Source organism: Emys orbicularis, chromosome 7 (assembly GCF_028017835.1).
Source record: "Emys orbicularis isolate rEmyOrb1 chromosome 7, rEmyOrb1.hap1, whole genome shotgun sequence".
Classification (NCBI taxonomy): domain Eukaryota; kingdom Metazoa; phylum Chordata; order Testudines; family Emydidae; genus Emys; species Emys orbicularis.
Genome location: NC_088689.1, coordinates 84,175,927 through 84,190,106, shown reverse-complemented (window position 1 = coordinate 84,190,106; position 14,180 = coordinate 84,175,927). Strand labels below are relative to the sequence as shown.

The 14,180-nt window shown below is 45.1% G+C and overlaps 1 protein-coding gene across 1 annotated transcript in view; it reads right to left on the bottom strand.

The window, feature by feature from the left end:
• DCAF1 (DDB1 and CUL4 associated factor 1) overlaps positions 1-14,180 on the bottom strand; it is a 98,781-nt gene that overhangs the window by 74,926 nt on the left and 9,675 nt on the right. Inside the window, exons 2-4 of the mRNA XM_065408140.1 lie at positions 10,298-10,374; positions 6,984-7,057; positions 4,583-4,696 (exon numbers count right to left, since the gene is read on the bottom strand). Coding sequence (XP_065264212.1) covers positions 4,583-4,696; positions 6,984-7,057; positions 10,298-10,374 — 265 coding nt within the window. The remainder of the gene's footprint in view (positions 1-4,582; positions 4,697-6,983; positions 7,058-10,297; positions 10,375-14,180) is intronic.

Genomic DNA, 14,180 nt, shown 5'->3' with positions numbered 1-14,180 from the left:
CTGACCCCAAAGCAGAACACAAAGTTTCATTAGCAGCTACTACTATGGGGCTCTGATACATAATTGGAATCCCTCCCCGAGCCACTACAATACAAATAATATAGAGTAATAATAATTGGGCATCTAGAAGGTCATGTATTGCTGCAAAGAAATCAGAACCCTGAATTTACCTCTCAAGATCTGAGTAGAACAGATGTTTAAAATGTGGTCTAATTTTTATTTTAGTGAATTACTTTATATACACATGTTGTCAATTTTAGTTCTTTCATATTTTCTTCTTCAAGAATGTTTTAAGAGCATTTAAATTAATCTTTAAAATCCATGAAATGTGAAATACTTTGACCACTAGAGGGCCATATTATTCCAGGAACAAACAAAACTATTAAATAATGGCAAAAGTAACCACCACACAAAGAATGAAATGCAGTGCAGTTTACAAAAAAATCTGTATGATTGAAAAATGTTATAAAAATATTAACAAATTTACTGAAGGGTTTCATACCTTTGAAAAAAATTCAGATAAAAAATAGAACCCTACTTATGAAGAAATTATAAGTTATTAAAACAAGCCTTGTATTGACCAAAAGCACAAAGTTCTAACATTTGCTATTGTCAGGACAAATACCAAAAATTTTCTGTTAAGTTCAATCATATAGAGGGCAAATGTAGTGATTTTCCTTTCCAGGTTGTCCTAGAGTCACTACTGAGAATTAATTTTAATAGTAAATAATATCACACTTGGTACTTATGTACCTTTTTATAAATATTAACTAGTTAACCCTCACCACCTCGGGAGGTTGGTATTGTCTTAGGGCATGTCTACACCTACCGATGCAGCTGCGCTGCTGCAGTGCATCTGGTGAAGACACTCTATGCTGATGGGAGAGAGCTTTTTCATTGGCATAATAAAACCACCTCCACGAACGGCAGAAGCTATGCCGCCGGGAGCAGCTCCTCCCGCAGACATAACACTGTGCATACGAGCACTTGTCGTTGCTTAGGGCGGTGGTTTATTCACTCCCCTGAGGGACATAAATTATGCTGAAATAGGCTGTCACATAGACTTAGGCTTTGTCTTCACTACCCGCCGATCCGGCGGGTAGCAATCGGTTTTTCGGGGATCGACTTACCGCGTCTAGTGAAGACGCGGTAAAATCGATCCCTGATCGCTCTGCCGTCGACTCCGGAAATCCACCTCGGCAGGAGGCGGCAGCGGAGGTGGCGGCAGCGGTCGACTTTCCCGCGTCCTCACCGCTAGGTAAGCCGACCTAAAATACGCAACTTCAGCTACGGTATTCACGTAGCTGAAGTTGCGTATCTTAGGTCGGAACCCCGCTGCAGTGTAGACCTAGCCATAGTGTCAGTTTTACAGAATGGGCAGAGAAGTGCAACTGACTTGCTGTCTCCCAACCCTTTGTTTTTCACAGATTAACAGATTCGAAGGCCAGAAGGGGACCATTGTGATCATCTAGTCCAGGGGTGGCCAAACTGGGGCTTGCAAGCCACATGTGACTCTTTTACAGTTAAAGTGCAGCTCGCTGAGCCCCCCGCCCACCCGCCATTCTCCACTTACCAGACTTTGGAGGGGGGGAGGATTAGGCTTCTGCCCTGCAGCAGGATAGTGGGACTAGGGGCTTTTGCCCAGCAGGGAAGGGGGTCTAGAGGCTTCAGTCCCGAGCAAGTGCTTGCTGGGGCTTGGAGCTTCAGCCCCACTCTTGTGGTGCACCCAGTTCTCGAACTTCTGAAGATTATCCTATGTGGCTCAGAGGATCAGTAAGTTTGTCCACCTCTGATCTAGTCTGACCTCCTTTACAACACAGCCCATAGAAATTCCACAAAATAATTCCTAGAACAGATCTTTTAGTAACATCTTGATTATAAAATGGTAAGTGATGGAGAAAATCCACCACAACCTTTGGTAAATTGTTCCAATGGTTAATTATTCTCACTATTATAAATTTATACTATATCCAGCCTGAATTTGTCCAGCTTCAACTTCTAGCCATTGGATCACATTATACCTTTCCCTGCTAGATTGAAGAGCCCATTATTAAATATTTTTTCACCATGCAGATACTTGCAAACTGTAATCAAGTCATCGCTTAGCCTTCTCTTTGTTAAACTAAACAGATTGAGCTCTGAGTCTATCACTATAAGGCATGTTTCTAATCATTTAATCATTTTTGCGGCTCTTCTCTGAACCCTCTCCAATTTAGCTACATCCTCCTTGAATTGTGGGCACAGAACTGGACACAGGGTTCCAGCAGTGGTCACACCAGTGCCAAACGCAAAGGTCAAATAATCTCTCTACTTCTACTTAAGATTCCACTGTTCATGTGGCCCAGGATCATATTAGTTCTTTTGGTCACAGTATCACACTGTGAGCTAATATTCAGCTAATTATCCACCACAACTCTCAAGTCTTTTTTAGTCACAGCTTCCCAGGATAGAATCCTCAATCCTGTAAGTATGGCCTACATTCTTTGTTCCTAGATGTATACATTTAGCCATATTAAAATGTATATTGCTTGCTTGCACCTAGTTTACCAAACAATCCAGAATATTCTGAATATTCATTATTCATTACTCCCCCCAATTTTTTGTTCATTTCTCCAGACCACACCACTGCATGCATGTGGGAGTATTCTTTTAAGAAATTGTGATGTGATATAGATGAGACTATAACCCTAAGAGATTATGCAGGAAGTTTTCTGGGAATTTTCAATATATTGACAAAAAAAATGAGTAAATCGTTTTGTACATCAATATGTAACTAGAAACTATTAGAGTACTGACTCCTGTACTGTTTGTTTCTCAAAGGACCCAAACAATTGTCTTAATGAGTTTATTCTTAAGTAAAAAGCAAGTCTGTACACTATACATGACATTTTATACATGACATTGTTAGCAGACAAACTATAGCATGTGTGTGGCAAAGCTCTCTGCCCTGTCAGCTGGCTTTTGAGAAGGACATTTCTGCACAACCAAGAAATTAAACTTCCTTATTAGTCTGAGCTCCATCAGGAACACAGGGAGAAGAAAAGGGTGAAGAAAGCCAGGGGGCTCTGAACCCTCTGCAGTTAATACTGCAGCACAGAAGCATGAAATGGCTCATTCATCTCAATGGGATTTTCTCAAATGAATCATCACACTCATGAAGAGTAATACAGCCTGACACAATAGCTCTGAGGAGTGAACTGACTAATTCATCAATGGGTTCTCTCCTCCCCTTGTTCCAAATTCTATCCCAGCCCCTATTGTGGAATATCAATTTTCAAGACAGTTTCACTATGCATATGGATTTTAGAACAATCTGAATATTAAAATCACCCCATTTACATTAGGGCTAGACAGTTATGTGTTGATGGCCTATCAAGTACACTCCACTCTCTGAATGGGCCATTGAAGAAACTCATCCTGTCCAGATAGCTCTTCCAGAGGATGCCTCAGATGCCAATGGCCACCCCCTGTGATTCACCAAAACATGTAAGGGCACGTAATATGCTCATGTGACCCTGGACTCCATCTTGGGCCAGGAACTTTCCACATTCAGGGGCTGTGGGCTTTGTTTGGGACAGTAAATTTAAGTAAATAAAAGACCCTTGACACACCTAATTTGCCTCTTTCCTGCTCTAATTCTCTGGACTGTGGATTTACAACTAAAAGAAGCATCTTGAACTATAGATTGAAGACCCTCCAACCTTTTGGAAGTTACCAGAGAGACTTCATAAGCCTGCATCTATTCCATCACTGCTATAAACCTGATATAAAGACTTTGCAATCATTTGTGTGTATATGATATATTTTATAACTCTCTTCTTTTATTATTAAATCTTTAGTTAGTTTACTAAGGATTGGCTGCCAGAAGGATATTTGTGTAAGATCTGAGATACATATTGATCTGGGGTAAGTGTCTGATCCTTTGGGATCAGTAAGAACCTCACATACGGTGAAATGGGTTTTCAATAACCTCTCACTATATCAGACTTGGTTGTCTGGATGGGAGCCAGGGGCTAGAATGCCTAAAGGAGATTGTGTCTGACTTCTTGTCGACCAGGGTGGTCACAAGTGCTGCCTTCCTCCTTGCTTTGGGGGTGCTCAACCCCTGCTCTGGCCGATGCCCTGCCCCCATTCCACCCCTTCCCTCAAGCCCCCACCCTCGCCCCACCTCTTCCCGGCCCCGCCCCCACTCCACTTCTTCCCCCAAGCTCCCACCCCCGCACCACCTCTTCCCTCACTGCCCCCTCACTGTCTCTTCCCACCCAGTTCCAACCCTGCCCTGAGCGCACCCTGTCCCCACTCCTCCCACTCCCCACAGCGCCTCCTGCACGCCATGGAACAATTGATCTGCAGCAGATGGGAGGTGCTGGGAGGGAGAGGGAGGAGCTGATCAGCAGAGCTGCTGGTGGACGGAAGGCACTGGGGAGGGCGGGGGGGGGGGGAGCTGGCTGCCGGAGGGTGCTAAGCACCCACTAAATTTTTCTGTGGGTGCTCCAGCCCTGGAGCACCCACAGAATCGGCACCTATCAGTATGGTGATACAGAAGTTCTTTGTTACTGATTTGATTTGGTATACATGGTACCTTTTCCTGAAAGACAACAGCAGTTTCCAGTCCTGGCATGATGTCCAGAAGGAGTCGGCAGGCAGCAGTATTTAATGGAGGTTCCCTGCTTGTCATCACGTAAGCATTCACCAGCTGGGGGAAGAATATCAGGAATAGGAGTGGCCTGAAATTCAACTCTGACTCAAAACAGTGCAACACAGTGAAATCATTAGTGACTCCCCTAGCTTCACAAAACATGGGAGCAAAGGGGAAGATACCAGTAGTATTGTCAGTGTGTAAACCCCTTGACTTACACTTTAGGGCTGTGTAAACCCCAATCTTATGGGGTTCCACAGGCTTCTACATATACAGCACTGCTGCAGGGCATCTGATGAAGACACTCTATGACGATGGGAGAAGCTCTCCTGCTGACATAAGCGCTGGTGTGGACAGTGCTCATGTCGGTGTTACTTATGTCGCTCAGGATCATGGTTTATTCATACACCTGAGCAACGTAAGTTATGATGACAATCTATAGTATAGACATAGCTTCAGAGAGAGCATAGCCAACTGCCTGGTGACTTTTCCTCTCTGATGTATCAGAAAAGAAGTGGAAGGACAGCACAACTTATTTTTTTCTCAGCCAAATAAAGTTCTCTCTCCTATACTGCCCACCCTGGATTGATCTGTAAGGCTACAATGCCTATACGAAACCAGCTAATCAATGATGGCTTAAGGCAGAGGAGAATAACCAGCATTTACTTCGTTTAGAAAATTCAATGCACAAGATTTTTTCTTAGTTATTTGTATCTCTTTTCACTGATTCTTTATAGTCTGACAAGTGATATGCAAGCAATTTGGGGAAGGGTCCATGTATTAATGTGAGTTTTTAGAGGGCCTAGAACAATAGGGCCAATATTAATTCAGGCCTCTGGGTGCTACTGCAATTTAAATATTAAATAAAATGTTGTAAGTACAAAGCATTAGCTGTGCAGGAAAAGAACCAGTAACTCCTAGCTCTTAGTCCTCTGCTCAGTCCCTTAGAACTCATTTTCTTCTCCAGCTCACGCAACCAGTCCAGCATGTAAAAGCATCCACAGGCATAGCCTGTAATCATTGGAATTATTGCATTATATGGTTTTTAAACTAATATTAGAGACTGTTTTAACAGTTTACCTGGCGAATCTTGACCAGGCCTGACTCCATTTTTCTTATTTATATTACAGTAAGTCCTCCCGGTTAACGTTGTTACGTTGCTGATCAATTAGAAACATGCTCGTTTAAAGTTGCGCAATGCTCCCTTACAATGTTTGGCAGTTGCCTGCTTTGTCCACTGCTTGCAGAAAGAGCAGCCCATTGGAGCTAGCAGGTGGGGGCTTGGAACCAGGGTTGACCGGCAGCTCCCCTATCAGCTCCCTGCTCCCCTAAGTTCTCTGTGCTGCAGCCACCCAGCAGGCTATCAATTGCCGGGCAGCTCAGCTGTCCCTCCCCTCCACTGCCATGTGCTGCTCCTGCCCTCTGCCTTGGAGCTACTACTGGGAGCCTCCTGCTTGCTGTGCGGGGGGAGGGGCGGCGGAAGAGGGATGCTAATGTCAGGGTGTCCCTCCCCCCCCTGCTCCTGTACCTTATCTCCATGGGGGGACGACGACGACACACTACAGGGCTCAGGACTGAGGGAGCTTGCTGGTAGCAGCTGCTATCTCAACTTACTAATCTACCTAAAAAGGCAATGTACTTAGAGTGGGGTCAGCATACTTAAAGGGGCAATACGCATCTCTCTCTCTCTCACACAGGGTGTGTGTGTGTGTCGCTCTCTGTCTCCCCTCCCTCCATTCGTGTTGCCTTGTAGAGTGTGAGGTTATATTAACAACAATGCATTAACCCTTGAGGGCTCAGCTGAGTGCTAGTTCATCATTTAGCAGTAAGGCATTACCTGGGAAATATCCCACCCTCTGACTTCACCACCTCATCATTGCTATATACAGTATTAAATTGTTCGCTTAAAACTTCTATCTATATAGTCTGTTGTAAAAAATGTCCCTGGAACCTAACCCCCGCATTTACATTAATTCTTATGGGGAAATTGGATTCGCTTAACATCGTTTCGCTTAAAATAGCATTTTTCAGGAACATAACTACAACGTTAAGCGAGGAGTTACTGTACATCAGTATGTGCATGATGATTTACATTTAGAAAACTTCCTTCCCTCCACTTTAATAGAGGGAGGCAAATCACATTTAACCCTGTTTTAAAACCAGCATTTGGAAGAAATATTCCTAACAGTAGAAAAACTCCAACGTGGACTGGACTAAAAACAAAAAACACAAGCACTGAGGCTAACCAGCCCAGGGCAGATAAAGACAAACCATTACAGGTAACAGGGAAGTGTCATCATTTGCCAATTATTATTCTTAGGATAAATGCAAATGGCAAACCTACCGCATTCATGAAGTCGTCATTCTTGAAAAGTATTCTCAGCAGATGGCCCAGCATACACTCTGGATCTGCTCGACCTGGCAAGGCACAAAGAAGGGGCTGAGCTAGTCATTCAAACCTCCTTAGCTAAACAAAATATTACAACCAAAAATGAATGGAAGAGCAAAGAAAGGAGACATTTGCTTGGTAAACTTGACAGCTCTAAATGGCTTGTCATTTAATGAGCTCTAGGCTTCATGGCCAACACTGAAGTATAAAACTAGGTCATGCCACAGAAAAACCGGCTGTGGGATACCCCAATTAGCAGGATCAATCTTACACAAAAGACGACTTACATGAGAAATCATGTGAATTAAGACATTCAGTAGTTGAGATCAGGGTGGATAAAAATCAATGATTTTTTAAAAAAATAATAAAAATTTCGGATTTTTTTATTTAAATCAGATTTTTTTTGATAAAAGGTTTTTGAGGAAAAAACCTATCTAAAGATAGTTTTAGATAAGATACCTTATAACTCAAAGATATCTCATCATGGAATAGGAATGATAAATTCTAATTCTATAGTATGAGACAATATATTCATGTAATGTTTAAGAAAAGTTTTGTAAATGAGTTCCAACAGTTCATGGATTAAGGACCCAATCTTATGGGGTTCCACAGGCTTCTATTTGGGTTAATCTTTCTATCTACCCAATGGGACTTAGTGCTCAGTCTAGAAGATACCATCAGAGATGCTTAGTTTTGCAGTTCTCAAACTGTGGATTTGTGTCTCTAGAGGTAACATGCTTATTAACAGCAAAAATGTTTTTAAATAAATAAATAATATATAGAGGTGAGAAATAATAGACCTCAACTCTATTGTCCCTCTGCAAATTTGTGTATATAGAGTCAATCCCTAACCTCTCTCTAAAAGTGCAAAGTTTCAACAAGTTAAATGTTGAAGATTGTTGGGGGCGGAATAGATCTGGACAAGGAGAAGGTGTCTGGAGATAAATGTGAGAAGCGAGGGACATATGCTTGTTTTGTTAAAATATTATATGTTTGCTATTGAAGAAAAAAATCCAAAATACTTTATGTTGTTGTTTTAGTTAAATAAAACAATTTAAATGTCTGCTTGTTGATGGCCCCCTCTAATACAGCATGGCAAGAAATTCCTTCAAATATTAATGATTAACCTGTTGAATTGGAGATAGTTCACTTCCCAATGACTTCATAAATATCTGTTTCAATTACCTTTGGTAAATGAAATAACCAATCATTCATTCGTTTTCTGATATAGCTGTAAAACTAATCTGAAAAGTTTTCAAAATAAATCACTGTTTAAAAATGTAGTGTGTACCTTCTAAAAATGAAACCTACATCTATCTCTGAGATGTGAAGAATATGTATTAAGGTTATAACAACCAACAAGAATGCACTTTTCTGTAGAAAACCATGATTTAAATCAAATCCACCCTTGTTGAGGTAGCATTTTTCCTTCCACACCTATACTGCCTAAGGGCTCCACCTCCCTAAAACAGTGTCTCCAGCCAAAGTGTAAAGAATTTTCACTCAATGCCATTAGAAGCCACTATCATTGTTGTAGCCCTGGAATACTGAAGGACCAATGTATTCTCTGTGGCTGCATATTCTCTATGTCCAGCCACTAGAGGGTGCATGAGAGTCAGACTACAATCTCTAACCTCTTCCAAATTGGGTATCTGGAGACCCAGGCCAGGTTTACATTTAAAATTTAGGTCAACAGAGGTAAAGGATCTGGAAAAAGAGTTAAGCAGTGAGATGGAAAAATCTGCAGATGATACAAAACTACTCAAGATAGTTAAGCCCAAAGCAAACTGTGAAGAGTTACAAAAGCGATCTCACAAAACTGAGTGACTGGGCAACAAAATGGCAGATGAAATTCAATGTTGATAAATGCAAAGTAATGCACATCGGAAAACATAATCCCAACTGTACATACCAAATGATGGGATCTAAATTAGCTGTTACCACTCAAGAAAGAAATCTTGGAGTCATTGTGGATAGTTCTCAGAAAACATCCACTCAACGTGCAGCAGCAGACAAAAAAGCTAACAGAATGCTGGGAATCATTAGAAAAGGGATAGATAAGAAGACAGAAAATATATTGCCTCTATATAAATCCATGGTATATCCCCATCTTGAATATTGCGTGCAGATCTAGTTGCCCCATCTCAAAAAGATATATTGGAATTAGGAAAGGTACAGAAAAGGGCAACAAAAATTATTAGGGGTATGGAACAGCTTCCATATGAGGAGAGATTAATAAAACTGGAATTTTTCAGCTTGGAAAAGAGACGACTAAGGAGGAATATGATAGAGGTCTATAAAATCATGACTGGTGTGGTAAACGTAAATAAGGAAGTATTAGTTGCTCCTTCTCATACACAAGAACTAGGTGCCACCAAATGAAATTAATAGGCAGCAGGTTTAAAACAAACAAAAGGAAGTACATCTTCAAACAACGCACAGTCAACCTTAGGAACTCTTTGCCAGAGGATGTTGTGAAGGCCAAGACTATAACAGGGTTCAAAAAAGAACTAGATAAAATTCATGGAGGATAGGTCCATCAATGGCTATTAGACAGGATAGGCAGGGATGCAAAACCATGCTCTGATGTGTCCCTAGCCTCTGTTTGCCAGAAGCTGGTAATGGGTGACAGGGGATGGATTACTTGATGATTACTTGTTCTGTTAAATCCCTCTGAAGTATGTGGCATTGGCCACTGTTGGAAAACAGGAAGCTGGGCTATACGGACCATTGGTCTGACCCAGTATGGCCGTTCTTTGTTCTTATGTTCTCATGAGCTCTGGTGCTCAGGGGCGTGAAAAATAGAGACCACTGTGCACCATGGCTATGTCAACCTAACCCTTGGTGTAGACACAGCGAGGTCAATGGAAGAATGCTTCCATTGACCTAGTTACCATCGCTCAGGGAGGTGGTGAACTTACAGCGATGGAAAAACCCATTACATTGCTGTAGGCTGCGTCTACACTATGCTGCTATCATGCTTCTAGTATAGACAAGGCACAAGAAAAGTATCTCCAAATTAGTCCCCACATCAACATCCAGAAAAGCCATTCAAAATTGTGCCTGGAGCCTAGACCTCTTACAGTCAGAAATGCCAGGTGACAAAACTATAAAACAAGGTTAGTAAGCTGAGTAGTGATGCCAGGACTTAACCATCAGCGAGGACCTTCAGGCTAGTTTTTTGGGTATATTTTAAACATATGAATGACTAATTTTCTCCTGAAACAGAGTGGGGTCACACACAAGGCATTGTGTTTGCCAGGCCTTACCAGGGTGTCTGTCATCAAATGGGTCCGGATCCCCCTTGCGGTATTCTTCAGTCTCCTTCTCAATTAACTCAGACATTCTAGGGAGGGAGTAAAAATCAAGTAAACATGCCACATGCATTTTCTTTCCCCAATGGACAGCTCCTAAACAGTCTATTTGCCAAAATACTATAACAACCCATCAATTCACATTCAAACTGTACTCTGTGAACCACCAGAAGATTCCAGGCATCCACTGGATACATATAAGAGCAAGTGAGAAAGGATGCCTGCCCCTCCCAAAACACTGATCACATATCAATGTTCTAATGATATGCTAGCAGGCTATACTGAAGTAGCTTGACCGCTTCTCTTTGCTGAGTCCCAACGATGGCGAGAAAGCACTTTTTCCTCTTCTGAAAGAGGCAGTGCATCCAGCTGAACTGCTTCAATGCGATGCATAAGGTGAGGACACAAAGAGAAAAACCATCCTGCCGTCACGCTACCTCAAAACTCTGGCACTGATGGCCTACAAGATATCAGGTAGGAAACTCCTGCCCACTCTAGCCTCCCCGGCACAGCACTTCAGATTGCTTTTTGCCTCCCTGACATATAGATGAGCCACTGTAATTCATAGGGCTTTATTATTTTTGCTCTGGGGGGGGGGGGGGAGGTTGGAGGGAGGGTTAAAGAGGGGGGAATTTCTCACCACCACATACTCTACTACAAGAGGTAAAGGAGACTAAATGTCACATGAAAAGGCTTTCCACCCCGTCCCTGCTCAGTCTGTTGGCGTAGGGGGCATACCCTCTGATTTCTTCCCCCTCCTCAACCACCTGAAACAACATTGAGGGATCTAACCCTGCTCAGCTGGGCCCCTGCTCAATTCCTCAGACAATTAGTCAGCTGGAGTAAGGATGGACTCAAGCAGCTACCCCCACGCCCCCCATGGAGCCTTACACCAGACTAACTGTTCATCTGTACCAGGCAGGAGAGTTGTGGGAGCAGCTTTAAAGTTGTGCATTCCCCTTGCCTGAGCCATGACATTAAAGCTATAGGCAAAATTCCAGACAATGACTAGCAACCTGAACAGTTATAAGAAATCCTATGTTCCTGCTCCTCTAGGAAGAGCAGAAGAGGTACCTGAGAGTGGGAAATGCTAAGTCATCAGAGACACTGATCATTATTTTACAAATGAAAGACGACCAACAAATTTTCTGGCATTAAATGCTCCCCTATCTATTTTTCTGAAGTTTTCCAGCAGAAGGATACATGAATTAGGATAAAGTCAAGATCTGAAATTCAAAGCCTTCAGCAAATTCATCTTATTCCCATGGTGTCTTTCCTTCCCCCCTTAGTTTAGGTCTCACTGAGGCAGCTACAGAGTCTGCCTATAGCTCCTTGTCAGGATTTTGATATTTCAGGTGCTGATGATGAGCCTATGGTCTATTACAGGTTAGGCAAGGCCACTCGAGCAGCTACATTCATTCCTAGAGGAGCAAATGCACTTCTCTTTTCCTGGGGATTTCCCCTAGAGTGTGCTGCAGGATTCCACTCAGTCTCCATCACCTTTCAGTATACACCTCTACCCCAATATAACGCGATCCGATATAACACGGGTTCGCATACAATGCGGTAAAGCTCTGATACGCTGCTCTGAGCAGTGTGTTAAGAGTGCCGGGCCGGGGCGTTGGATAAGGGGCAGAGGGTCTTGGGGGCGGTTGGGGGCGGTCAGGGGCTCCTCCCCCCCCCCCCAGGGTCTAGGCGGCAGGAGCTGTGGGGGGGGGCAATTTTGGGGGCCCCGCAGTCCCAGAGTGGCCCGGGGATTAGCGGGGGGCCGGGAGCAGCCCATTCCGCTTCCCTCGCCCCGGCCTTGTCGCTCAGGGGAGGGGTTTTGGGGGAAGGGATCCCCCCTGCACTCACCGGCAGCGGCAGAAGCGGAGCAGCCCGGCCCCAACCCGCTCCACTCCGCCAGCTCCCAGCCGCGGCACTCCGCTTCCCGCCACAGGTGAGTGCGGAACCTTTCCCCAACCTCCCCTCCCCCCCAGTGACACGGCTGGGGCAAGGAAAGCAGAGCGGGCTGGGGCCGCATCACTCCGCTTCCCGCCACAGGTGAGTATGGAGGGCATCCTTTCCCCAACCTCCCCTCACTCACCGGCGGTGGGAAGCGGAGCGCTGCGGCTGGGAGGTGGCGGAGTGGAGCGGGCTGGGGCAACGTTGCTCCGCTTCCCGCCGCTGCCGGTGAGTGCCTGTCAGGGGGTGGGGGGGTGTGGATAGAGATCGGAGCAGTCAGGGGACAGGGGGGTTGGGTAGGGGGTGGGGTCCTGGGGGTGATTAGGGACAGGGGTCTCTGGAGGGGGCGGTCAGGGAACAAGGAATGGGGGGGCCAAAGTAAGTTCGATATAATGTGCTCTCACCTATAATGCGGTGAGATTTTTTGTCTCCTGAGGACCACGTTATATCGGGGTAGAGGTGTATATCAGATGCTTCTGAGGAAGAGCAGAAAGGAGCAAAAGTATCTGTTACATTCCTTCATCATGAACTGCATCAATTTGCCAAATCTGGGCATGCTTTACAATATTAACAACAGCTTAATATTGTAATCAGTAATGACCAGGGAAATCACTTGTCTTGCCAGAGACAATTAACTTTCACAAGACTCTTTGCCCTGTAGGGTTCCAGTATTTCATGTCTGTCAGCCTGATTCTGAAGAGAAGTAAACTGCATCTTGCACTAAAAGGTTGCCGAATTTGGGCTCTGGTGGATTTCTAGCAACCGCAAGTTGTACAATTGGGTACACCTTTATATAGAACATCCTACTGTCAACTCTAACAATTTTTCCTTGGGAATTAACACCTTGAGAGTGCCTGTTGAGCACAGAGACCATGGGGAGACAGAGGAGGAAATGTGATCTGAGAAATCAGGTCTACGGGTTTGTCTACACATAATCTGCTACAGCACCACCGCTGTAGCACTTCAGTGAAGATTCTTATCTACGCCGACAGGAGGCCTTCTCACACCCCAGAGCAACATAGTTATACAGACCTAATTTCCTAGTGTAGACCAGGCCATAGACTAGTGAGACCTTTCTAGGGATGTAAATAGGGTTTAAAAATAGTACCGTTTAACCTATTAAAATTCTATCAGTTAAACAGTTAACCGTTAAGGAGTTCACATAGGCGCTGAACTGGGGTGGGGTGCTGCAGCACTCCCACATTTTATGCAGGGCTCCACTGCCGCCTGTGCCCAGCATCCAAGCTGCCGGCCCAGGTGCGGGGCTCTGCTGCCTCCCTGTGCCCAGGGTTCCGGCCACCGGACCAGGCCTCTGCTGCCGCCATGCTGGCCCCGGAACCGGCACTGTGGCTGCCCAGGGCTGGCCGCAGGGAACCCAGGCATGGGAGGCAGCGTAGTTTAATTGTTAACCTAAACCAGGGGTCTCAAACTCAAATGATCACGAGGGCCACATGAGGACTAGTTCATTGGCCCGAGGGCCGCATCACTGACACCTCACCCCATCGCTGCCCCTGTCCCCACTCCACCCCTTCCATGAGGCCCCGTCCCTGCCCCGCCTCTTCCCACTCCTTCCCTGCCCCCATTCCAACCCCTTCCCCGAAGTCCCTACCCCATTTTCCCCCCTCCCTGCCCCCAGAGGGTGCAGGAGGGGTGTGGCGGGTGCTCAGGGCAGGGAGTTGAGGTGTAGGGTGCAGGAGGGGTGCGGCAGGGGGTCGGGGTGCAGGCTGTGGCAGGGGGTTGGGGTGCGGGGTGCAGCAGGTGGCTCAGGGCAGGGAGTTGGGGTGCAGGGTGCAGGAGGGAGTGCGGGGTGTGGCAGAAGCTTGGGGTTCAGGCAGGGGGCTCAGGGCAGGGAGTTGGGGTGCAGCAGGGGTGTGGGATGCGGCAGGGGGCTCAG